Genomic DNA, 27,872 nt, shown 5'->3' with positions numbered 1-27,872 from the left:
GGGTCCTTAAATCAAACCCCATGTTATGAACACTGTGTGTGTTGTGGTCATAGATATAAACAGAACATATCTATGGTTGTGGTGACGTGTAAATATGTGTATTGGTGACAAGCAGCAGCTCAGTGGCTGTCAATTGATGACAAAAGTGCAACTGAAGAGCTCAGAAAACGTAAGTAACTGTAACTGATTAATTAATTTATCACAGTAATCACTTCTTGCAGGTCACTGGAAAAGGTAATTGCATTAACGTTATAATTGTCACTAAAGTAATCAGATTGCTGTGTTTCATCAACGTTACTACGACAGTTAATAAGTAGTTTCCAGTCACGTAATTTACTTTCCGCCAAGATTTGTGCAAGTTGTCCACACTTCAGTATGCTCAGTTCAAGTTAATGAAGTACAGGAGGAATGTAATTCCTTGTGGAAAGTGTCGCGATTTGTTCGTGACACTGAATTCACTCCTGTCCGAGACGCTCCATACGACTGGATGTTCGGAAAAAAAAAAAACAACTCTATTGGAGGCGGAGTGAATTCCTTCATAAAGACTTCTTCAAAAATCCCTCAGCAGTCTGTCCTGTCAGTAAGCTGATCAGTGTATCTGACCAGTTTTGTGAGTAACAATCACTGTTAAACAATTAACCATCCAAGTGATTTCTCAAGTCCCTAATCTTTATGCTGAAAGGCCAAGAGAAAGTGATATGCCATATCAGTTTAATAGAGTTCTTGGAGAAGATACTGAAAGATGTGCGATATCACTTGCAACGGAGACCGACCTTGTCTGAAAGGCACTTTCCCAAAAAACTGAGTTTGTGCTGTGATGTTGCGGGGAAGCGAAGGATTAGGACAGGCTGTGCAGAAAAACGCAAGTCTTTAAAAACACGTGTAATATGAAGTCATATTAATGTGGAACAGGTTTTCCTTCATCTGGACTCAGAGGCCCCGTCTGGACCGCTGCCAATCCCCCTTACCCTTCGCTGTTCCCACATCAGACCACCTTACAAACTGGAGGCAGGGGGGGGTTGGAATGTATTTTGCCCTGTGTGATGTGATTGTTTGCAGAGAAATAGGTTGACCTTGCCCTCTGATGCCACACACACATGCATGCACACACTCGCTCTGGCCGAGCTGGAGGTGTGTGAGACAGACCTGCTGAGTGCAGGAGGTCTGGGACCCCTTCACCACTTCCTCCAGACAGAGAACAGAGGATCCAGTCAGCTGAAGCCAGGATGGGACAATAATGAGCCTTCCAGCCGCCGCCGCCACCTCATTCCAGGTAATATTGAAACTGCTGCTTCTCACTTTCCTCCTGCAAGCATCCAATAGCTGTGGGGTGAGCCGGACTCCAAATAGCAAAGACACGTTGAGACATGAGATTAATTCTATCCAAGAGGATCAAAGTTGAAAGTGTTCTTAGATAGCGAGTGCACTGTGTACATTAAACGATTTGGGGCTTATTCACTAAGACCTGCTTCACTGCTGTGGAACGTAAAACAGTCAAACAAACGAAATGAATAAATACTGAAAACTATTACTGTCAATTATTCATGAACAACCAGGATAAAATGTTTATATCAAGTGTATTAGGCTATTGCAAAACAACACAATATTGTAATATTATATATTAGGATTTTATTAAGTGTATTTATTCAAATAAATTCATTAATAATGTTTAATGCTCCTGAAGTTATTCGAAAAATAACTGTCTGATTAGAAGAATAAGCATGTATTTTAGATATGTTTCCCATTATTTCGTTAAAGTAATAAAGCAACATTTGAATAAATGATCAAAACGTCTACACACAATTAAAATTGTACAGTCTTTTTTTTGGGGGATGAGATATATATAAAATTCTGTATCGATTTTAAGATTTCACTTCATTTTTTTCTTTTCCTGTTCTATTGCATAATAATACGTTTAGTTGTTTGTTGAATTATATTGTCATTGCATCTCAAGCATTTTTTTTATTTTAATAATTTTTCGGGATCTTTACAAATATTTCCAGAAATAATGATCATAATTATTTTGAAGCCCTCTGAATTGATTATGAAAATATTAAATAATCAATTTTTTTTTAAATTATAAATCGAAGAATACAACTATACACGTCTTGTTCTGAAAGCGTAAAACCAATTCGTATAAGGATACGCAGCTAAATCCATATCTTAAAAAAAAATTCTATATAGCATTTTTAGATTTTATCTGCGTAACAAATGCCCACATTTATTCTAGAATCTGACATTGAAACATACTGGCAGCAACTAAACTGAGTTACTCCTGCAAGCGACCGTGCATGTCTGTTTTGGAGGGATCAAAAAAGAAAGCTAAATAATTCAAATGGGTAATCACTTAAAAAGATTCAGCCACAAATAAGTTGTTCTTCAGAATGTTAACGCTGTACTAACACTTTTTAAAGTGTTTACAGTCTTTGGAGAAAAATTCGTTTACTATGTCAAAAAATGTGTAGGCTACTTAACGTTGCCATCAGGACTTAACTATATAATTGTCTTGTTAAATAAAATAAAAAAAGTGTTTGCGAATAATTATGAAAAAATTTGGTTTGTAGAGCTCAAATCATAACTAAACTTTAAGCAGATATAATGATTGTAATTAAACATGTTTCGAGGAAATCCATGTAAACAGCAAACAAAATGCCAATACGCACCAAACTATTGTGCGATTGTGAACCGAAAAGTTTTGTTGTATATATAGGCGACATTCTAATTTAGGCATATTTTTTTTTAGCGCCCAATCCAATAAAACACGTGTGGAACTTGATCCTGTTTTCCCAAATCTATGAACGTTTATTTCGCTCTCAACTTCAAATCTGTCTCGTCATTGGAAAAAGAGCCGAAAATCGATTACTCTATTTATTGATGTCATTCATTTCCAGTTACAAGTGAACTATTGGACGACACGAGTTTTAAAGTGGCACGAACAGCGAATTAATTGACAGGCAAGCAGGGTATCAGAGCAGCTTGGAAACTTGATGGATCTGCATTTACACACACACACACACACACACACACACACACACACACACACACACACACACACACACACACACACACACACACACACACACACACACACACACACACACACACGCACGCACGCACGCACGCACGCACACACACACACACACACACACACACACACACGGAGAGAGACCTCTTGGAGCTCGCTTGCTGCTGCAGCCGCTTGTCGCATCTAGCACGAGGAGCTGTAAGCAGGGGTGCGTCACCCTCGGGATTTTGGTCTTTAAACACGGTAAGATCTATAATTATTATCGATTTTTTTTTCTACACATGATGAAATGAGGCAGGTGCGCAGACAAACAAGCTAATCTCGCGCGTAAAATAGCCAATTTTACGCACAAAGGCAGCAACACGTTATAGCATTCTGCGTGTTTGGATCTATTTTTCATGTATAATTATTATAGTTTTTTGTGTTCTGTTATAATCAAAGTCAGTATATTGTGATAGTTTATGATCAATTAAAAGGGATTGCTATTTTGGACCGTTTAACACCTGACAAGTATAACAACGGGTCTTGACGATTCCTCCCGGGTGTCGTTTGAATCATTAATAAGAGACTAGTTAAACGCCTATTAAGGTACTCAGACAAATCAATGAGACCAGATTCATAGACTGCATCACGACAAGGGTGTCTGTAGTAAGACTGCAATTGTGTATAAGGATCTGGCATGCTGACCTCCCAGTGACCTCCTCAACTCTCAACTCCGCGTGCTTCCGGTTATCAGGATATAAGGTAATCCAGTCAAAGTGATGCCCACTCACTATATTGGGCTTGGCTTTACATGAATCTATAATCTACTGTAGAAAACATGTCTGTGTGCTCCCCAGATTAAGACTTCTGAGTTTATCTTGGAAATGCACCAAATCCATATCAAGTTTGGACGTGTCAATAGGCGGAATGCACAAGCAAACACATTTGGTGAGAGTGACCAATAGCATGCAGTGCACCGGCGTGGATTAATGGTTAGTAATACGTCTATTGGTTGCTGTTGTTTTTCTTTCCTCTCTGGAGTGGCGTGGGGTTACGTAGAAAACATAGAAAACAGCTCACTATAGATTATTTCATCTTATCCCACAGTTTGGTCTATTAACAGGTGTCTCTCGTGCTCACTGCTGGTGAGCAGGTTTGATCAATAAAAGAGTAAAAAATATCCTCTTAAACAAAGAACAACACTCCTCCCGAGTAATCAGGACATTACGACTTTCAAGGTAGAAAATGAACACCTTTACTAATTTTAGGCTGTTCAAATAAGTTTTTGAACTTCAGATCATGTGGGTAGATCGAGATCATTAGTGGCTGGGAAAAGTAACTATAATAACAACATTTAATATTTCTTTGATTTATTTTTTTTTTCTGACGCGTGTGCACGCGTCCAGGTTCTAGGTGCGCGTTGGTGCGTGCACGTCCGTGTACGTCTGTGCACATTGGCCAGTGCCACGGCCGTGATTTGGGCTGCAGATACCGATGCACAGTGCAGACCTATGGCAGAGCAGAGAAATCAGCAGGGGGAGGGCAGAACATGTGGGGCGGACTTGACTCCATTTGTAATGAAAGATCTGATGAGCGGGGTTCAGATCAGGGCTGCCGCCGGGTCCGCGAGGACAATACAGAGTCACCGAGACAAATGAGGGAGAAATTACTGCCGCTGTGAACGGATCAGAGCCTCTGGTGGAGCCGCGCGTTTGAGGCAGCTGGGTGGACGAGGCGCGCGGTGCACGCCGCCTCACGGACGCTGGAGATACAAAACAAACCCGATGATAGGTTCAAATTGCACAGAGAGGATTTTCGAGAAACGACAAGGAAACATTTGGACGGCTGAATTTGGAAGAGACAATCCACTGGAAGGATAAGCAAAGCCACAACAAAATACGCCAGCAGCCTGCAGAGCGCGCAGGAGCGTGATGAGCGTGTTTTCTACATGCAGCACAGAGCAGTGCGTTTGAGGTAAAGGCCCTCAGAGAAAACTATCCAAAATACACACGCATATGACACACAGGCTGTGGTTGATGTTAGTGTAGCCTATACATTTTTAAAGCTGCAGACATTCATATAATTCACAATTCCGCTGGTAGAAAGTGTTGTTTAAATTTTCAATAATAATCCAGCCAAATAACCGAAATTACACAAATAGACTGAGCAGTAATACATGTATACAGTCTGTTGATTTAGTTTTTGTCCATTACCACAGACATGTAGGTTTTCAGGAGCCAAATCCTTCTTCGAAAACAATGCTGTCGTTCAGGTTCACGCACATTTAATCTTTTTTCAGTAGAAGCCTGTAATTAGGTTATTGGATCAGTTACAGTGTTACTCGCTGGGAGATCCATTAATCTAATCTGAGCAATTGTCTTAATTTTGCAAAAAGGGGGCTTTGTGTTGTTGTTGTTGTTCGTCGTATTCTTCTTCTTCTTCTTCTTCTTCTTCTTCTTCTTCTCGCCACAAACTCAAAGTCCATAAGCGGGGCATTAAGGGCCGCTTTGTGTGTTCTTCAACAAAGGACCGTGTTGCATTCATTGTTGTAGTTGCGACGTTGCTTCTCTTCAACAGCTTGTGCAACCAAAAAGTTTAATATTTCTACTATGAGTTTTATAGATGTAGCATGAATTATATAATGCCATAACAGTAAACTACAATGTTTTGTGTCAACAGTCTGTCAACCAACTCGTTTGAATGGATCCCACGTTATACACGACCGAGTGTTTAAATGTACGCAAGATAAAAAAAACAAAAAAAAAAACGTGTGTGTGTGTGTGTGTGTGTGTGTGTGTGTGTGTGTGTGTGTGTGTGTGTGTGTGTGTGACAGTGGGACATGGCAAACGGAGGGGACCAGTTCGGCCTTGCAGAGCGCCCGGACTCGGATTGCATGGATTCTCCAAAAGACACCAAGCAGGAAAATCACAGCTTCACTTTAAACTCACCCGCTTCGCCACAGACTGCATCCAGTCAGCAGCAGGTACCAGCCTCAATTTTAGGATTTAAAAAATATATATAATTAATTGTGTTGCCCATATAAACACACACGCACGACATTAGTGACACAATTACGCATATATTCGTGTTCATAAACATATAACAAAAAAAACAAAAAGAAATACAACCAGGAACGTATTCATAGTGTGGATAGTATGAAATAAGTCACATATAGGGCGTACATGAATACATATTTGAAGTTACAAGAAGTTATAGAAAAATAATAGAGAATGGAATTCTCATTTGGAAGTCCTACAAGTAATTAACTTATAGTAACAGTATATAATTTACCTTTATTATTATTATTTCTCAGTCTTTTCTCTTTATTGTAGTAAAAGCTGGTACATTTGTATGTTGTGCTGCAGGGGATGGAGGGAATCAAGGTGTTCCTCCATGACAGGGAGCTTTGGACTAAGTTTGATGAAGTGGGAACTGAAATGATCATCACCAAAGCGGGAAGGTATTTCACAATAATGTTTCACTTAATTACTTACACGTTTTGTGTTTTCTGCTCTTGAACGTTATTCTAATGAGACTGCGCTTTCAATGAATCGTGGTCCAAAAAGACCTCAGGGTGTTTTTTTTATTCTTTTTTTTTTTATTTATTTCCATTCATTTCAACCTAATGTTGTGTTTTATGATAATGTGAATCTCACTGTGCTGCTGAGTGAATATTCTTTTTTTTGTTCCTTGCATGTTTTTCCTTTTTTTCCCATAGGCGGATGTTCCCCAGCTACAAGGTGAAGGTCACAGGACTCAACCCCAAAACCAAGTACATACTCTTGATGGACATTGTTCCTGCGGATGACCATCGCTACAAATTTGCAGACAATAAATGGTTCGTATAACTTTTAAATATACTGGACGCATTGGTGCAGCGGCTTATAGATCTGTTTTGAGTGTTTTTTGTTTAGTTTTTTTTTTTTTTTTAAACAATTTTCTAGGACGTTGACCACAAAGGCTGCCAATTAAAATTGATAAAGTGATCAATGTACCCTGAAAGAAAATAAGTCCAATTTCAAACTCATCATACCAGAAAAAGCGCTAAACTGAAGTCAGCCGTATTGTTGTGCGGTTGTCCCCTCCACCCGCAGCCCCGGCGCAGTGCAGAGGTCGGCTGCTTCTTGCAGACTGCGATGGCCTACTTCCCCGAGTTTCCCCCCCATGTCTGCCCGCCGGTGACATCAGAATGTGACGGGTTCACGGGGCGGACAGGCGACTGGATTAAAATCCACCATTCAACTGCACGTCCGTGTGCGTGCGCGCGAGCGCGCGCGCGTGTGTGGGGGTGGATGGTGGTGGTCTTATACACTCCACTGAGATCCATTACTGCTCCGCCTCTTCAGATCATCACATAAACATACTGTGGACAAACTTCAGCTTGAGAAAGAGAATCTCACCCCGGCGCGTCATGAAGCCGCTCCGTGTTTACAGAAGGAGCCTGAGGGATTCTGCAGAGGATCACGTGCCTGTTTGAGAATAGGAAAAGAAAAATATTTCCAAAACCCTTTCTGAATGTTTTCATTTTTAAATCCATTAAACCTTCCAAAATATGTATCAATATTTCCTGTCAGAATCAGATTTATTGCCAGGTATAGTTTTCACAATATACGAGGAATTTGTTGTGGTCGGATTGGTGCAAAAACAGTAAAATAGTGCAAACAAGAAAGAAGGGGGAAAGTGCAAAACAGTAACAAGAGGAACATATATAAGTTAATTTAAGAATTAAAGTGTCCATGAAACGGTATTTACAGAGTACGTTATGAAGGCCTTTTTTCAAACTTGCATTACTAAATGTTTTTTTCGGGTTTGTTTTATGTGTAAAACCCCAGACAAACTCACTTTTACGCACTAATACAGATAGTATAAAATACAATGTAAAAAGTGTCCTATAATGAGTGAAGCGTGAAGAGACAAAGAGGGGACAATGTTATTGATTGATATGACACAGATTTAAGACTTTTTGTAGTTTAAATGCAAAAATAAAATAACATTTAAAAAAGCGCCCATCAGGCCCTGAGCGGCCGGTGTCGGTAGCAACACAGGCCCGGTGCGCCTCGCTGCTTGGCCGGGTCACAATAAAACCACTGTGACCTGTTGAATGTCAGTGTTCGAACGTCGGACCTCTCTGGGGTTTTTTTCTTCTTTTTTTTTTTTTATTTAAAATTTGTTTTTTGACCATACAGGTCGATAACGGGTAAGGCAGAGCCTGCCATGCCCGGGAGGCTGTACGTTCACCCGGACTCTCCCGCCACCGGGGCGCACTGGAGCCGTCAGCTCGTCTCTTTTCAGAAGCTCAAGCTCACCAACAACCACCTGGACCCCTTCGGACATGTGAGTCTGACCTCTTGTATTCATCTCGTCTGAAGTTTTTTTTTCTTTTTTTTCCACTTCTTGCTGCTCAGACACAATCGAATAACACTGTGCCTTAACATTGTGCAAAAAACAGCTTCAGTCCTTCAAATGAAGGGCCAATGTTTATACAGTCCTGACGTTAAAAGGACAAAAACTTCAGTGAAGACACAAATCATCCACTGCCCACTGAAAGTGCCCACCGGCAAAACCAACTCGCTGTAATACGCGTTTTAAATAATTAATTCTGAGTGATGTTTTTAAATGTAAGAAAAATGATTATACAAACCACCGCACGGGTCAAACAGGCAGACATGACCCGAGGAGCTCAGTCGCCGCTGCGCACAGCTGGTAGTGCGTTTTTTTTGCGCGCTCTCGTGAGCAGAACTCAGCCCACATCCTCACAACACAGCACACCTCATCACTGCACACCTCAGCCCCGCACTGCCCCGCGACACAGCACCTCACTGCACCGCGGCGCGGTGCGCACTGTGTGCACACTGCGTGACAGGCGCGGCGGCGAGTACACGCCATTGTTCTTACGCGCGCGACGGCAGAACACAAACAGAAAGAAAGGCAATAATATAATTGCAGGCACGTTAGTTAGCGCTAATGCTTTCAATGACTGTAAAGTCCATTAGCTAATGCGTGTCACCGGCGGACACGTCGCCACGATTAACCCCCCCCCCACATACCACCCCGCTGGGAAAAACAAACGTGCACGTGCACGTACCCGCGCATACGCAGGAGGTCCACGATCCAATTAAATAGCTTTTGTGGAGTTGTCCGTGTTGTGGGAATAGTTTTAGTTGTGTGCTCTGAATTTTGAGTTATTGTGGTTTTTAGATTATTTGTTTTGTCGAAGAGCTTGTTGGTACTGAAAAACACAGATTTTGTCATTATCGTCTATCACGTATGGCAGGAAATGTTTCACACTATACTATTATCACTTGTTGCATTATCTAAACATGACATAATGACATTTAGATCAAATTGTCTGGCATATTTGTCATTTAAAAAAATAAACAGAATACTTTATTGATGTGCATATCAGAGTGAAATTTCCCTGCTGCCTTTTGGAGTGGCAATCAAAAGAAGACTGGTTTTTTTTCCATATGTAACTACAACCTGTTTAAGGTGTAATCCATGAATCTCAGTCCTGAATATCAGCCATGGAAATGTGGGAATCAAAGCCTCTCAACTTTAGATGGGTGTAATCTCCAGATGGACTCCATAGATCAGGTCTCAGCATCTGGGGTTCTGGACAGTCCTGTCAGTCTCACCCTCTCAATCTGTCTCCTGTGCAGATAATACTCAACTCCATGCACAAATACCAGCCACGTCTCCATATTGTCAAGGCCGACGAGAACAACGGGTTTGGCTCCAAAAACACTGCTTTCTGTACCCACGTCTTCTCTGAGACGGCCTTCATCGCAGTGACGTCCTATCAGAACCACAAGGTAGGATTCATGCAGATATGCAATAGTGCTTAAACTGAGACACAATCGCTCGCATAAAGAATCTTGGAAAATTCTATTAAGACAATGAAAGTCCCTTTATGTTGTACAGACATACAGAGGTTCTCCGTAATGTGAAGTGGTGCTTATACTTATCATGACTTTCAGACATCATCAGTTGTGAATATGAATTGCAGATATTTCTCACCACTGAAGCTATAGGTCACCATTATTCTCACAATTATGGAAATGGTTCTCAAAGTCTTATGTTTGCAAATTTGCTGTCAAATGTGTGACTATTAGACACACGAACATGAAGTTTTGCCTATGGTGACACGTTACAAGTACACACACACTGAACACATCAAGCTTTAGTAATATTATGGCATAATATGGCCGAATAGGGATCATTGTTTGGTGTTTATAAACCTGTAAACATTAAAACCAACGTGTGTGTGTGTGTGTGTGTGTGTGTGTGTGTGTGTGTGTGTGTGTGTGTGTGTGTGTGTGTGTGTGTGTGTGCACGCGTGCGCATTGGGAGGGTGTTTGTCACCTAACGACCTGTTTCTCCCCCTTGATCTTGGCAGAATCCAATTTTTTCCTGACATCCTCAAGAACAGCTTGTTGAAGTTTGAATCACTTCATTAATTTAGGTTTTTATTTAATTTAATTACAATTTAATTGTTTTGTTTCTTTTATTTAAAAAATTGACTGAAATGGAAAAAATATATAAACAATGAATACATACAATTTTAGAATAGACAAAGTGTATGTTTTTCATAACAGTTTGTTTTTCTTATTTTTGAACATTTTATCTTTTTCCTCATTTTTCATCTTTTATTTATTTATAGTATGATAAAATATGAGCAATACTCACGAAAATACATTCACCAGATGTTATAGATAATTGCAAAAATATTTCAAGGGCAAGCTATTTTCCATAATGAATAAATAAATAAATAAATACTATTGGTTTTTTTTAAGCCCCTATCATTAAGTATGATGACTGAAAATTCAGGTTCATATAGATGTTCATCTATGCATGTAAAATAATGTCTTTTATACATTGATACAAAATATGAAGTTATTACTTGTATTGCATATTTTAGTCTTCAACGTCACATTACTTAATACATTTGTAAAATTAAATGCTGTTATTTTCCCCAGATTTGTAATTGTTGTAATATGTTTGTCTTTGTAAATGCTTTAATATTGTTCATAAAAATATGACTGTCATTTATTTTTTAGTTCATCATACAGAAGAAGATGAAAACAACCGATAACATGTTTTTGTATTAAAATAGTGATTTTCCCAGATAGAAAGTGCAGCTTTTGAGCTGGCTGTTTAGCAGAGGCTATCAGTATTTTTGACACTTCAAAGTTTGTTTGGAGCCGAGCTTGTGTCAGATCTCAGGTCCACTTGCTCGCAGTGTGACGGACCTGGTTTTCGGCCAAATGAAATCCTTCAAAACACAAAGGTTTACCTCCCATGACATCACTGAGAAAAGTTTGAAGACTTAACATCAAAGCTCAAAAGCCCTGGACCTCTAAAAGCTTTGGCCTGAAATCCTTAAATCTGGCGACTGTTTGGGTAAACAGTTTATTCTGTGTCAGCTGGCGAGAACACAGTCCTCTGCGTTAAAAACCTCGGCTGCTGAGGAATGTCGGCCGTGCAGAGCTGCAGCACAACTGCTTTTAACATCTGCAGGGCCTAATAGTGAACCACCGATTCAGCCAATGAGGAAAACTATATATGTGTGTGTTTCTACTAGTACGACTCTTTCGCCTTTTGAACGTGCTGTACTCTTTTGCTTAAAGGTTTTCTGTGGTTTGTTTTTTTTGTTTTTTTTCTTCAGATCACACAACTGAAGATTGAGAATAATCCCTTTGCTAAGGGGTTCAGAGGCAGCGACGACAATGAGCTACACCGCATGGCCAAGCTACAAGGGTGAGTAAAAAGCTCGTTAGTGTGCGTGCTTGTGAGCATTCACAGGAAACAACTTCTATTATTCTCTCACTTGCTCCCTCGGCCAGGGGGGGAGGTCGTTATGATGGGGTACATATGGTCTTAGACGTGAGTGTGTGTGCGCGCAGATCCAAGTGATATAAAGTGATGTGAGCCACTGTCACCTGAAGGTTTAATATGCCTCAAATCACAACTTAAACACGCCTCACAAACGCAAGACACACACACACACACACACACACACACACACACACACACACACACACACACACACACACACACACACACACCAAGCACTGGTTCCTGTGCTGCATTGATAAATACGTGTAGCTGCTGGTGTATTAGGCTGTCACTGCTGATCAGCTGACAGGCTTAAACGCTGTCTGTTTGCGTGCCGACCTAATCTACATTCAAGTGTTGTTGTGGCAAGCAGTTTAAAGATTTCAGAGAGCCAATGAGTGAGGCTGTTACTGAAGGGAGGGGAAAAGGAGAAAAGGGAATCTAGGAGAGGAGAGGAGAGGAGAGGAGAGGAGAGGAGAGAGTCTATCTGAAGTGACACATGGATGGATGTTTATTTTTAGAACGCTGAATTATCTCACAACACCACCGACTGTGTGTGTGCGTGCGTGCGTGCGTGTGTGAGTGTGTCGCTATCTCAGCGGGAGTCAGGGAGATGTGGCACGCTGTCTTCTACATACCACAGAGTTCACTGAGAGGGCAGCGAGTACAAAAAGAAATCAGAGCTGAAAGGACGGCAAATATCTAAGTAGACCGAGAGGGGGGGGAAAAAAAGTGGAGAAAAAAAACCAACAAAACAAAACAAGAACTGAAACCAACCAAGCACATCCTGAATTTAATATTAAAATAATAGCTCTTATGCAGGTTGAAGAGATGCAGCTTCTGTCCACATTCCTGTGGGCAAAATGACCTCAGAAGCAAACTGTTGCTGCTCCAGTAAAGCCACGTTTTTTTTTTCTTCCCTCCGTGTTCCAGTAAGGATTACCCAGTGGTGCCTCGCAGTACCGTTCGCCAGAGAGCTTGTCCCACTGGGAGTCCCTTCAGTGGAGAAGGTCGGGGTCTGCGAGGCTCCCCCGAGGCCGTCGGCTCACCCTACAGCTGTGAGAGTGGCTTGAATGGCAGCAGCCCCCAGGAGCTCCTGAGTGCCCCACCCGCACACTACACCCTGCCTCACCCGCACCTGCAGCCTGGCCATCAGCCCCAGGTTTACCACTGCCCCAAGAGGAAAGGTAGGACGGAGCTGTGCGTGTTTTATCACTTCAGAGTGAAGAAATTGGGTTTCTGTTCATCCACCCTTTCTTCTATACATCAGTCTACTGACAATGGTCATTTTGTTTACTGTAAGGATTGTATCAAGTTATTGAAACTGGTGGCTGTTTATACAAATGAGGTACTAAAATGTGAAAATCTGCTTGTAGAATATGATTAGTGTTTGCGATCTATGCGTAATCAACGTTAGATTTGTTTAGCCAGCAGCCAAATGAACTAATGCATAATTCATCCTCCTGTCTGCTCACATACACTCACTGGTATTGGTTTAGTCAGATATTAATCAAGCAAAAAAAAAAAAACCCTGCTACTTTTCCACTTTGCTGGTAAGGAACTTTTGATAGTTTTTTTTTTTTTAATTATCATCTAATATAGATGATCATAATTTATTAACCATTTAATTATGAATGGGTTGAACTTACATGACATGTAATCTTTATTTTCAAGCTATTTTTGAAATACGTGAGATTCATTCCTTCATATGAAAATTTGGTGTGTAATTCTGGATTTGCAAAATAATCTTTAACGTGAAATTCAATTGGCCATTGAGGCTGCTGATACTACATTCTAAATTTAGTATGTACAATATAACCAACCACTCTATATCAGTTTCTCTACATGTGTACCTTTATCAGATACTTCGTTTTGTCAAAATATTGATTTAATCTCTGAACTGTGATTTTCCCAGTTTTGCATTTTAATTAACGCCATTTTCCTCTGTCTCCCTGCAGTCGAAGAGAATTGCTCTGCAGGAAGTCACCCACACCCGTACAAGAAACACTTTACTGGTGGCTCGCCATGTGAGGGCGAATCTTACTATCACCCCTCCTCCTTCCCTCCCCCTCCACCCAGTCTCTCCACCAACCCTGCCCTGGGTCTCACCAACTCCCCCTACAGCTCAAACTTGGGAGAACGTCAGGCATGCATGTTCGCAGGCTCCGAGCCCAGGATGGATGAACTGAACTGTGGTCCGTGGTCGTACGCCTGTCCACTCCCCGCTGCAATGACCCATATGGAACCGTACCCACCTTATACCCCTCACCCCACCTACAGCTCCAGCCCCCAGGGGTCTCGACTCAGTGCTATAGCCCACCAGAGCTCTCCACCTCTGGGGGAACACATTGGCCAAGATGCCTACCAGAGCCAGAGCACCGGACCTCCGTCACAGAGCTCTCAAAACATTCACAGCAGGCCGCTCAGCTCTCCCCTCCGAGAGTTTCCTCGCTACACGCCCAATCTGTCTCCTCCTCTGTACCACACGCTAGAGACACACACACACATTAGGTGTGGGGTGCCAGAGTGGAGTGCAGCCTCCTAAGCGAACAAGACGGATACCTGAAAGACTCCCGAAACGGATGGATATTCAGGGACTCCTTTTGGCTCCTCTGACAGATGCTGCAGTGTATATAGGCCTAAATATGATATGACATTTGTAAAATAATTGTGAAAAGTGTGATCTTGTGTTGTGTGAAGGGGTCCCATGTAAGTCGCGTTACTCCTACCTGCTGGAGGGGAGCAGTGGATTCTAAAAGACTGGACCTGGACGTGAAACAGGTGACGCTCTTTCTCAGCAGCATAGTGAACATTACACAGGGACTGTCCGATGTCTCTGCCAAGTCAGGGACTGGTGTCATCCAAATGTTCGCACTGTGAGCCCTCCGACGTGAACAGTGCCGAGCTTTTCCTCTCAATGACTCCCTCTTATTGTATTGTGAAGGGTGTAAATTGTGACCTCCTGTCAGACAGGCTGTAACATTTACTGACCAAAATAATCTCAGCTCTCACAGCCGAGCCTCGGGCAGACTGTTTTTTTTTTTTTTCCTTTCTTTCTGTGGCAGGGCAAGACACAGCTCTGTGCTTGGCTTCAGCAAAGGAAAAAAAGGCACGAGTTGTCTTTGTGCGTCTGTGTGTGTGGGTGTGTGTGTGTGTGTGTGTGTGTATGTAGGGCCTATGTCAGCTCAGCTCAAGGATGCTATGAGTTAATTTCCAGTGAGACTGGCGGTAGTAGCTGCAGGCACTGCACGATAGAGATAAACAGTTTGTTTAGACCACGCTACAGGCAGAACAACCTGTAAACACTGTTTCCACTGCATTCTGGGTAAATGCACAACTCAGCGTCACGCGGCCGTCACAGCTGTCCTCTCAGTCACCCTTTTCTGACCAATCTGCTTTCTCTGCTCACTGAGAGTTGACCAATGAGCACGTGGCTCTGTCTTATCCTCAGCTGACCAGTCAGAGCTCGGGGTGCAGCGTAGTGTATATGTGTGCATGTGTTGGCCTTTTTTTTTTTGGTTTGTTTGTTTGTCTGTTTGTGAATAATTCATGAGTCCAGTGTTGAGTTTTGACACACAAGGATTGCTCAGCAAACACGAAGAAATAACGTGCTGTAAATGTGTTGTTGTTGTTGATACACCAACTCCTGTCTGTTCTTTTTGATTTAAACATGGAATGGTCCCAATAATACTCAACTAACTGCTACATTGGTTCTCTTGAACAGATTACTCCAAGTAGGTGACTGTAAAGAAACATTTGTGGCTTTGTTTGTGCAAGATAAATGCAAACTGAGATTTTGTTTCATTTTGTGTGTCATGAAGCAGTTTTGTACATTTCTGCCCAGGTCTTTTAAACATGCAGTAACTTGTAATGAGTGCGCTACTGTTTCCAATCATCAGTCGGCAGAGAGCAGAATCTGCATTGTTCCTCGACATGCATTTGATTTGTGTGTGTGTGTGTGTGTGTGTGTGTGTGTGTGTGTGTGTGTGTGTGTGTGTGTGTGTGTGCGTGGATACATGAGTGTTTGTTTTGTAGGTTGTTTTTATTTCAGCCTCGTTCCTGCTTATAGTATTTATTACTCTGGATTTGTAAAGACTAGTTTGATGTTGACTTGTGAAACAAGATGGTACTGTTCAGAGATATTTGTTTCTCTTTGAGGGTTCGTTTCCAGTGTCACCCTCCATCTCTAAGTGGCGATAAATAGTTGTGATGAACAAATTTCTGTTCAATGAAAATACAGATTTATAAACAGAAATTTAATAAATTTTAGAGAGTAAGGTGACTGTTTCAAGTTTTCTTTTTTTTTTTTTTACAATGAGACAAGAAGGGAAGTGGAGGCCAACCATCAACATTCCCAGGGGGTTATTTAAAGTATGTTCAGCACCGTACGATTGGAAACTCTTTTAAGTGATGTGCAGCTTATCACTTTCCCTGCATGTATGAATATGAAGGACCTGATAGCAAACGTGGCCTCATTTAGGAGTGTTAGAGAGAAGGGTTTAAAGTGTAACACTGTTTACGATGCTGTCTTATCAAGTATAATAGGCTAAAGGGTCTCTAACTCTTCTACTGAGCAGTGAAACTCTCTGAGTGGCTTGGGTGCCGTGCATACCTTGTCCACCTCTTCTTATCTCTGACAGGTTGTTTGGTATCTCTAGTCTTCACCAGCTGGACGGCCTCACTGACAACCTGCTACCCAGAGAAAGGAGGGGTCAGTCGCCATGGAGGACAAAGTAAGATGGGGGGGGGGGGGGGTTTGTTGATGGCCCCCCTCGCTTCTCTTAGACTCCCTTTCAAACCACCATCAGTCGTCTGTCCTCGTTGCTGTCATCTCACTGTCTCTGCAAATTTAACCTTCGAAATCAGAATTCAAAGCACAGCTATCTTGAAAGAATATATGTATTGTCAAATGAGGGGAAGAGTCGCATGACAGACGAGGACAAAATACACGGGCAGAAGTGAACTGCAAGGTTAAAGTTGTTCGTTTGTAGTTTCAGTCCAAAACAGCATTTTTAAATCAAATGACCTCTTAAACATAAGCTATTTTTCCAACTCACCTTCCTACCTGCTCTTCCATATCAAGTTTCAAGTTCCAAGCTGAGACAACAAGTGAAAGAATTGCAAATAAGCATTACAAATTTGATGAAAGTACCTCTTCTTTAGGCATCAACATGGTTCTTATCAGTGATGAATGAAACACTATTTGTTTGGGTAACGAACTGACAAATCAAGATGAGAGCCTGACAGGACACATATTTGCAATAGTTTCAGAAGAGTTTATTGTTCAAACTTATAAACTTGTTGTACATGTGGTTAGACGTTCCGTTTACCCATCTCTCTCTTCTCTCTCTCTCTCTCTCTCTCTCTCTCTCTCTCTCTCTCTCTCTCTCTCTCTCTGGCTGACTTGCTCTCATACACTAAGAGGTTAGAGGTTAAGCAGGCAGCTCTTCAGAGGGTTCGTTCCTCCTTAACCCTTTAGTCTCCAGACAAACTCTGACTGGGACGAGGAGGGGACAGACGGGTGTGAGAAGAAGCAAAATCTGAGCAAAAGATTGAATCAGTCCAGCCTTGCTTGTACAGTAACAGGTTGTTGCGGTGACCTCCAGCTGGGACTGAACTAAGGAGAGCGAAGCGTTTTCTGTAAAGTGGTAAAGTAATATCAAACACAGAGAGGGTGGGTTGTATGTATAAAGGACCTTAATCCATCAGCAGAAGACTTTCCCAGACATACCAGTCGGACAGTAGATTAATGAAGCTTTGTGATCAAAGAGCCTAAGTGGTGCTTATCATTATCTCCCCAACGCCCCTCAGCAAACACAAACACACAGACGCATGCATATACAGACTTATGCATTTACGCGTGTGCGCACACCCACGGTTCTCCACCTGCCCTTCATTCATCCTCCTCATCCTCTCGTTCTGATTCAGTCTTATTTCTTCGTGACGGTTTCTAGAAGACTCTGAGTGAAAAAAGCCAAATGTACAAATACACACGTCTCTTTTTATGCCGTGACTACCCGAAACCACATGTGACATTTTCAAATGTCAGTCATTTGGCCGGTAGAGCATCATTTTTCTGTTTGTTTGTTGTTGTTTTTTTTAACTAGAGGGATCACTGAGGACAACTTCTGTTTGTCATGTAAAAGCTATACTGCCCAGCTTTGCTGAGAAATTTCACTTGCAAAGATTTAAAAAAAGACAAGAAATAATTATTGACGGTTTCCTTTTATTACTGGTCTATTTGTTTGGAAGTATAAATGTGTGTTGGAGTCTCTTGCGGAGCTCCAGGGGCATTTGTGTGATGTCAAGCATTAGTGATGCCATTTTGTGCAGAATAAGTGGTCTGAGATGGGGGGTAATTGGTAAAGCTGATTATGGTTTGTCTCCCTGGGTCTGAGGGTACTTCGTCTCTGTGGCAGTAATAGGTGACAGCTGACCAATATGGCACAATTGCAATTCAACAATTACACTGCACTACCACGCAGATAAATGAAAGATCGGACATACAATATCTGTGTTGTGCAAGTGTAAAGATAAGGGGTTTAACCGAATGTGGTAACTGAGATTTGTGTAGAAAAACCAACATTTCATCAAAGCGTGTTCAGATGAGTTCAGATGACTGTTGTTGCTTTTTAGAGTCAGTCACACTCAGCAGCTGAAAATCCATTGTTGTACAAAAGACTGGAAACAATATGGAGTCCATTTTTTTTCAGCTTGCGTGGTCAGAGTCAGATTGCACTGTATACCATTAGGAGAGCAGCAAATGGCAATACAATAATGTAAAACAATAAATGTTTTTCCATTACATATGGTGTAATAAAGTAGGTTTATTTGAATGGTACTATCCATCCTTGTTGGTATTTAAAAGCCACAAGAATGGAGTAATGATGTTAGGAACCGAATAGTAACAAGACTCAGACCAAAGCTAATTTCCCCCTAAATGAGAGTTTATGGCTGAAACTGCCCTGAAATCACTGAAGTAGATCTTAATATGAGCATATGGGCTGTCAAGGATAAGAGGCCAAGGAGGACTATGTGTGTATGTACGTGTGTTTATGTGTGGGTGGGTAAGTGAGGGCACTTGGGTTGTCCAGTGAGTTGAGTCTGGAAGACAAAGGAAGAGGTCAGAGGTCAAACTAACAGCAGACAGGCCAGTCCAGGGTCAGAGGGCTCAGACTAACCTGATCAGTGATGGCTGTTTATCTAAAGACCTCCAAACCGTCACTCTGATGGAAGTGCAGCAGCTTTCCTCTGCCAGGCTGGACTCTCACTTTTAGACCTGCTCACCAACACGGTGCCACATCCGAGGGACCAACTGATCTGAATGTAAGCAAAATAAAACATGAAGTATGCCATGTGGCGTCGGGCATGGGAAGGTTTTCTGTCACTTTCCACGGGGAGAAGCTCCATTTTTAGAAAATAAAAGCTATGATGTGTGCAGAAATAATTGTTTTAACTCCTAGTATACTAGCCGAGCCCTGAAACCAGGAGCCAAACACACACATGACAGGGTGAAAGGGAGAGAGGCGCTCACACAGTGGGTGGTGGGGGGGGCTACGGCCCGTCATGGAGCCAGTGTCCCGTCTGATTACAGCCAGAGGACTGGAGAGGCACGCTAATCCTACACACACACACACACACACACACACACACACACACACACACACACACACACACATAGACACACAGAACTATTCAATGAGAAGATTACACCCCGTTTACCCTGACCTCACTGGGTTCCCTTTGTGCAGACAGGACAGGCAACATAATGATATCACTACCAGCAGGACTTCATTCTGCTCGCTCACTCCACACACTGACCATGCAGTCGCTGTCTCGTTTGAATGAACGGTGTTGTAATTGCCGTACTTTTTCTTGCATGCTTCAAAAACAGTGAGACGCCTTCAATGTACAAACATCTCAACAAAGACCTGATGAGAAAAGTTCGATGACGTTTCAAGTGCGGTATATTAACTTTTGTTTTGTGTTCTCAGCAAGAGAAATTCTGCTTTGATTGGGAAACATTGAATAGTTTCAGTCAATATGATTATATTCTAATCATTTTTAACCATCTATTTGTGATATTTGACCTAAATAATCTAAATATCAATATGGAAATAACTAACAAAAAAACACTTTTTAAAAAAATCAAACGATTGTAAAGTCATTTTCGGAGAAAGAACAATGTTACACTCAATAAATGGGGTGCCCCCATTTGTTATATATTTATATCAGCTAAATCAATAGAAAAGAATATTTACCTTTTAAACCCGCAACAGACTGTTATTTTCAAAAGTTGCTATTGTACTTTTATTGTATTTTTAGAGTCGTTTTTGTTGAAGCACATTGTTACGCAGCATCTCGTGCAGCCGCCCTCCCTCCCAGCCTTTAAGGACTGCCCGGGCATCCTCCATGCTTGTCGTGGCTCATGTACAAACATGCTTACAAACAGGCAGTACAAGGCCACTGCTGTGAGACAAACACAAAACACAAACATCAATAAACAAACAAATCCCTTCAAACGTCGTATGCACATGCAGCCCGATTTCAGAGCACTCGCTCATGCTGCTGTCAGAGCCTTTGTTTGCCAGGAGCAGCATTGTTTGGTTCATACCGAACACGTTTCTGTGATCTTGTCTCATTATTAATAGATGGTGTCAGAGAGTCGCTGGCCTCTCTGTCTGACAAGGCATTAGCATGAACACAGACTTCCTCTCAATATCTGTTTGCAGCACCCTGTTGACCTTTAATTATAGATGTCCATATGTTTGTTACCTGCCCACTTAACTCTGATTGTATGGGTCCCAGTGTGGGTGTGTTCATCACAGCCATTGCTCATCTTAGGAGGACGATATTCATATTGGTTCAGTTATTGTTTTCAGAATCAGGGTCAAAAGTTTTGTAAAGTTTTTTGGGGGTGTAGGTGTTTTCACTGAGTCTGTGTGGATTATTTTCTATGGTACTTTGGTTTATTTTGAGATTGTTATTTTGTCCAGAGATAACCAATCTTCTAGTTTACATATGAACCCTTGATAAAATTCAGTACCCTTCAATTTGAAAATAGATTAAAAAAAAAAAAAGAATTGATGAGCACTAGTTCAGGGCATTTTTGAATAAGGATATAAATTCTTTAACAACCTCAGATGCATGCCAGTCATGGTTCGTTATTACTGACAACAGACAACTAAACACATGCCCTCCTGTTTTATGCATCTAAATGTATCTTCTTTTTGCTTGCTTCAATTTTTTTTGTTTGTATGTTTGAAATAAAGATTCATTTATTCATTCGTTGTTTGATCTTTTCCCAAATTTATAATGAAAATCTCTATATAATTGCAAAAAAATAATCAATATTTCTTTTTGAGCAAATTAAAATGTATTTAGTGTTTTGAACATATTTAACATGTAAGCAACAAAGCAGATTAAAAAGTGTGTATTAAATGAAAGATTTTGTTATGAGACGTGATGATGAGCTCAAAAACAGTCATGAATTTGAATATTGTTACATTGACTTTACAAGATGTCATGTAACCATTATATGTTTTATATCTAACTTAAAATAAGAAATTAGTGTTAATAAAAAATAGTGAGGCAATAGTGTTTTTTTTTTTTTTTTTTGTTAAGGTGCATTTTGTGTATAATAGATTGTGACCTGACTGATTTATTCTCTCCGCCAACTTCAGCTATTAAAAGAGCTGTCGGTGTTTACATGGGTGTGATACTTCCATCTCCACTGCCTCACACTGTACCATCACCTGACACAACATGCTTTTATTATAATAGCATCTTTCCATTAGTAATAATAAAGTACTGCGTGTGTGTGTGTGTGTGTGTGTGTGTGTGTGTGTGTGTGTGTGTGTGTGTGTGTGTGTGTGTGTGTGTGTGTGTGTGTGTGTGTGTGTGTGTGTGTGTGTGTGTGTGTGTGTGTGTGTGTGTGTGTGTGTGTGTGTGTGAGAGAGAGAGAGAGACGAGTAAGCTATTCATTCATTCATTAAAAATGGATTGAGCCGCATCTCTGCCTGCAGCTATCGATGTTGTTGTTTTTCCCCTTCGCTGCTTTTTGGTTATGTCTTTTCTTTGTCTCCCACTTTCCTAACTGATTGTGTGTACGTGCATGTATGTGTGTGCATGTGCATGTATGTGTGTGTGTGTGTCACATTTACCCCAGATGCATTTCTCTGGTTCTGCTTTGGTCTCTGTCAGCGTCTCGATCTTCACCACACCTTTGCAGTTATTACTCAAAAATATCTGCACACAACATTTCCATTAGGGGTGTTACTCTCACCACATGGCACCATGTTTTCTGAATGAATATGCAGTGATAAATTGACATTACTTCACCTCACTCTTAAACGCCTCTTACTTAAAGGTGATAACATCTCTTCGAACATATTTCTGTCACAAGGTCGTGAATATTGTAGAAAAGTGGCACCATTTATAATTTTGCCAAGAAAAGCGAAGCTTAATACTTATTATGCTTTATTCACACACACACACACACACACACACACACACACACACACACACACACACACACACACACACACACACACACACACACACACACACACACACACACACCTTGTAAATAATCTCTGTAAATAAGTTAGATACTGTATATACATTCTGAAAAGAAATTTACACAAAATAAATAGTCTATATCCAAGTTTAGGCACCCTATACATTCTTATATACATACACACATAACACATATAAAGGTGATTCAACATGTCTATAGGAGGGTAGGAAGAAGTCAAACTTATTCAATCCTACCACTTCTCCTATGTTCAATAATCAATTTTTACAATTGCCCATCACAACTTGACTGAACATTCATCACAAACCCATTGAATTGTTGCTTGAGAGTTTGTGATTAGGTTTGTCAAGATCGACCATAATTGTTGAACATCAGCGTTCCGTTTATCTGGAGACAGTTAGAAAGTGTCATATTGATATAACATAGAGATAAAAGACGGTTCCAACAAATTGCGGCATGCATTTACCTTCATGACTTCCACGAATTCCAGAATGAATTGTACTTAAATCTGTTTGTTTGGAATTACACACATCTTAACTAACCTGATGCTCTTTCTGGTATGTTTGCGGCAAAGTTTCTTTAATTGTGCCCATGTTTGTTATCAGTCTTGAGAAGCATGGTGACACATGCACTGTCCACACAGACGAAGAGTTTACTAAAAGTGTGATTTGTAAAATGACACATTGTGGCACCTGTCAATCATAAACATCACTGATTGTGGAAACATCTTGTGTTGGTGATCCACAGATCAACCACAGATGATATTCCATGTAACCCATTAGCTTCAGCTTTGGGCCATAAAGTGTAAACAATAGAGTTGATTAATCAAAGTTTATATGTTTTGTTTCAAACATACCATAAACATATTATCATTGCGGAGTTATGTTTGTGGCACATATATGAGCAACATCATTAAGTTGAATGTTATTTGAGAAAAATTAAAATGGAAGGGAAACTTTATATAACATATAAGATGTCTATTTCATTATAGAATTTTGGTATGAACATTAATGTTACTTTTGTTACACAGCGGGAATTATTCCATTACTTGTGAACATTGAAAACATGGCTGTATTACGAGGTAAATTAGCTGTTAAATGTAACATGCTCGTTACGTGTTATTATGCTTACTGAACAAAATGTGTGACTTTTGTCTAAGTTTGACAAACTTGTCTAAGTTTGTTTTGATATATACATTTGATTGTTGTTGTTTCTTTGCCAGATTAAAATAAATACGTTTTCAGTTCAAAGTGAATCTGATATAAGAAGGTTTTTGATTTGTTGTCGTTTGAATGAATTGTTTTCCATGCGTTAACGGTGTGATTCACTTCTTTTACGCAAAAGCCGGATTGCGCCTTTAAGAGTTTCTGGTGTGGCGTTGCCTTAGGAACGAAAGGAGAGCGCGGAGAAATGGAGGCGCACGGATTTACAAAGTTCTCAACTGGTTAAAAGAAAGATTCCAACAGAAATAACGCAGAAACAACAGAGGAGCCATGCGGGCCGTGAAAGACGCGCGTGAGGAGCAGCTTTTAGGGCGAGTCCAGTTTTCCCTCGGTTGACTTCTGAGCGTGTGAATCGTGTCCAGAATCAATGTGAGTGATCAATAACTTTGTGCCGTGCTGGTTTGTGAGCAGGACCGCAGGAGGACCTGACAGGGGATATGCCCTCTTCCAACTCAGGATGGGGACTCTGGAGGTGGACAAGCTCCGGGAGAAGCTCGAGGACCGCGCGCAGGTACCTGCGCGTGAGGGATTTCCGAATCGTCATGATATCGTAGTTTGATGATGGTGGAGTGATTCAGAGTCCCAGAAAAATGAAAACTGTTGCTGGACGCCAGCACTGTACACTGAAAACTAACTAACTAATAACAGAGTATAGCAATTCATATATACTATTTACAATTTTAAAAGTAAGATATTGTAGGTCATTAGTACTCAATAATTTAGTTTAAGAGAGACTTTAAAGCCCATTTCTAGTAATGATGACCTTTGTGTGATTTAGGTTAGTTTAACACCACTCTAGAATAGATTTGGTTGTACAGTTGACATGTATCTTCAGACTGACTATATATGTCTTGAAGTAAAATGGCATAGATAATATATGCCAAGATAAGATAAGATGAGATGGGACAGGACGGGATGGGATAGAGTAAGTTCAGATAAGATGAGATGATAAGATAAGATAAGAAAAGATAAGATAAGAAAAGATAAGATAAGATAAGATAAGATAAGATAAGATAAGATAAGATGAGAAAGAGAAAAAGGTGAAAAGGATTATTACGAGCAGTAACATGCAGTCAATACAAAACAATGTAGAGACTACACTTCTTATACAAGGAAATGACATATGTATAAATGGCCTATAAAATACATGTATATTGTGTGTATACATGATATTACAGTATATGCAGCTTGGGGAGCATGCTCTACTCAACCACGTATTCCACAGAGTAAAAGGAACTGCCCAGCACACTGCTGACCCTCCTCACCCGTTTGCCCATCCTCACGCTGTCTGTCTCTGGCCAATGCCGCAACAAACCTGTGTAAAAGGTGGCAGATGAAATCAGAGATGAACCTCTACAGAGTGATGCATATTCTAAAGGACCTGAAAGTAAAATAGAGCGACGACGACGATGTGGAGGAGCAGCATGCAGCGTCAGAAATGCAGGTTGACGACATTTCGAGTCCAACACATCTCCATTTACCAATTAGCTTCAAATAAATGTATTTGGCCTGTGGGAGGAACCCCCGAGTTGCTGGAGGAAACGCATACATGTAGAGGAACAACATACAAAACTCTGCAAAGAAAAATACCTGACCCCCCCCAGCATGGTGAGAAACATGTCTCTGATTAATTTGGTGACGGATGTTAAAGGTTGGTGTTTAACATGAATGTTACCATAAACAAAACAGTTTATTACATCATTATAGGACAACCTGAACGTGGATCTGAGCCTCTTCAGTGTGGAATTTGCACCGTTGTATGTTGCGCTTTGAAAATGCTTTTCGTTTAGTATTTGCCTCCAAATTTATTTGAATGGAGCAACTAAATTGTTGAAAGGTTTCCTGGTCTTCAATGAACCTGTTATAGTTTGAACCAGTGATGAGCAACCTTACATTTTTAATGGAATCTTCACTTCTTAGGAGGAAACTCATTACCTAGCGCTTTTACCACTAAAGATATAAAAAAATTTTTTTTTTTTTAACCATTTAAGGATATGAACATTCTGTATGTCTTCATTCTGGGTTTCTTAAATTAGCATGCATGTATGTGACATCGTTCTCCTGAATATCATTTAGTAACACAGTAGTATTCACAGTCATAATACAAGTAGTATTTTTCCAAATGACTCGACTCTCCCATCTGTTAAATAATAAGTAGTTGGTGTTTTTTTTATATTCCACCTTAAATGTCACCTGGATTTTATTATGCAAGGTTTATTAATTTCCATATCAGCTATCTGCTGTCGGTTTATTTCTATCAAAACATAACTACATATTTTAAGAGGTTAATAAACAGACTTTGAAATGAGGTAGAGCGCTTAGTTTCAATACATGCGAGAATCATCACCTGCATTTCGTCGACATTGAGGACGAGGAAATAATGATGTTACATTCATTTCAAGAATTTGAGACTGATTTCTCAGTGAAATCCACTTCACAAAACTCTATGACATTTTGTTTTTATACGACATATACAGCTTGGTCAAGTACCAAGAAACTTCCATTTGTTTATTTAGAAAGAAAAAAACAATTTTAATATCATAGAATTAGTGACTTATGTTTGAGTAAAATTCCTTTTAGGAATATAGTGGGATTTCAGTTTAACGTAGGAGGAAAACAAAACTCCAAGATAAAGTAGAATTCCATCCTAATTGAACATCAGTGCCATTGCATCTTAAATATATATATCAGAGTAATGAAACATTTTCCTGTTTTCTTTGGTTTTAGGTGTTGGAGAGTTTGAAACAGCGTCAGGACGATATGCATAGGAAATATGAGGAAACGCTGGCCTCACAAAAGACTTATGATTTATTTCTTAAGGTAATACTGATTCACTGGCACTTCCTGCACTTGACTGCTACTTGGTGGTGCAAATTGTTTGGCCATCAGGAAAATAACAATTAAAAAAAGAAAAGGTTGTGTTTCTGTGTCAAGGGTGAAGAGAATAAAAAAACTGCTCAGAAAGCAGAGAGGGAGCGGGAAGAGGTGCTTCAGAAGGAGGTGGAGATAAAGCAACTGGAGGAGGTCTATTCTGAGATGATGGAGAAGAAACAGGAGATTCTGCACCAGGTGCAGAGATATTCGATGTACAAGGACTTCATGGATCATGTGTGCAGACTAACAAAAGTAAAGTGCTTCAGTTCTTTTTTCCCCCCCACGCAATTACAACATTCATCCAATGAATATAATGCATTTATGAAATAGACTACATGTTTCATATCAAAACAGTGCATTAAATGCACCAATAGTCATAGTTATCAATGGACTGCTCTTTTATTTGATTATCTGACTTTGACGAAATCTTAAAATACGTGAGTGATTGAATGTGCGTGTGTTATAGTTCAAAGACTCAGACGCTCTGGTGGATCATCTCGAGAGGCTGCTCCATGTCAAACAGCAGCTCTGGGAGACGGCGAATGACATACAGGAGAAGGTCGACCAGCAGAGCAAAGCAGTGGCGCTGCTGGTCTACCAACATAATGTGTTCATGCTGCAGAAGAACAATCAGCTGTCCCAGCTTCAACGCCAGCATGAGAAGACTTGCTCAGAAGCTCTACAATGGGTATTGTGACTGCATGAACAGCCAAAGGATGGACGTATACGGCGTCTCTCTGTAAAGTTGAGTGTCTTCTCTCCAATACAGGAGAAGAAGTGGAACCACATTGCGGAAACAGCAGCAGAGAAGACGCTCAAACTGGGCCAGATTAAGATGGCAACACTCAATCTGTTTGAGATGATGGGCGCTGTGATCGGAGAGGAAGGCGTAGACATGACCGACACAGAGCGACAGCTGGATCAGGTATGTTTCCATCAGGGCAACGGTGAGGACAGACGGAAGGCTGTCTCTGTTAAATAAAACTGCTTATGTTGTGTTTTCTGCACTGTGTCTCCTTCCTTCAGATCAAGGTGTATTTGGAGGACCACATTGACATTGTGAAACAACACAGTTTACAAAAACCAAGAAATGGAAATATGGGAGACAGAGGCAAAAAGCCTGTTATATGAAGCATATACTCAAACAACATGTTTGCAGAAAGAATCAAAATGTTGAATCTCTTGGAATGTGTTTTAAATTGAGTTCATTGCATTTAAAGATGTTAAATTAGCAGCCAAAATTTCTATCTTACCAACAACATTTCTGAAAATCAACTGATATAATGTTCAGTATCATGATTTGTGTTCTGAACTTTCATAACTCCGACTAGAAGGACATTATTTTATCTTGATGTAATTATCAGAGCATTTAGATTTGTTGTTTTTTTTACTTAAT

The 27,872-nt window shown here is 40.6% G+C and overlaps 1 protein-coding gene across 4 annotated transcripts; it reads left to right on the top strand.

The window, feature by feature from the left end:
• The first annotated feature begins 3,226 nt into the window (after positions 1 to 3,226).
• On the top strand, positions 3,227 to 16,095 carry tbx5b (T-box transcription factor 5b). Of its 4 annotated transcripts, XM_080499390.1 has the most exons (10): positions 3,722 to 3,769; positions 3,865 to 3,999; positions 5,841 to 5,990; positions 6,373 to 6,467; positions 6,726 to 6,845; positions 8,194 to 8,341; positions 9,667 to 9,819; positions 11,673 to 11,764; positions 12,776 to 13,029; positions 13,801 to 16,095. In XM_080499390.1, the coding sequence occupies exons 2-10, from the start codon at positions 3,997 to 3,999 to the stop codon at positions 14,385 to 14,387; spliced, it is 1,602 nt and encodes a 533-aa protein (XP_080355516.1). In that variant the 5' UTR covers positions 3,722 to 3,769; positions 3,865 to 3,996; the 3' UTR covers positions 14,388 to 16,095. The 4 variants fall into 4 exon arrangements, with proteins under 4 accessions (XP_080355519.1, XP_080355516.1, XP_080355517.1 ...); XM_080499393.1 differs by lacking the exons at positions 3,722 to 3,769; positions 3,865 to 3,999 and adding an exon at positions 3,227 to 3,268; XM_080499391.1 differs by lacking the exons at positions 3,722 to 3,769; positions 3,865 to 3,999 and adding an exon at positions 4,632 to 4,981.
• The last annotated feature ends 11,777 nt before the right edge of the window (positions 16,096 to 27,872 follow it).

The sequence above is a fragment of the Blennius ocellaris genome (genome assembly GCF_963422515.1).
Source record: "Blennius ocellaris genome assembly, chromosome: 7".
Taxonomy (NCBI): Eukaryota; Metazoa; Chordata; class Actinopteri; order Blenniiformes; family Blenniidae; genus Blennius; species Blennius ocellaris.
Note: the sequence above shows the minus strand (reverse complement) of the source record. Positions and strands in the feature narration are given on the sequence as shown.

Coding starts and splice junctions, on each gene's coding strand:
- tbx5b (XM_080499390.1), top strand. Junction 6,846..8,193: donor AAATTTGCAGACAATAAATG/GTTCGTATAACT, acceptor TTGACCATACAG/GTCGATAACGGGTAAGGCAG. Junction 9,820..11,672: donor CGTCCTATCAGAACCACAAG/GTAGGATTCATG, acceptor TTTTTTCTTCAG/ATCACACAACTGAAGATTGA.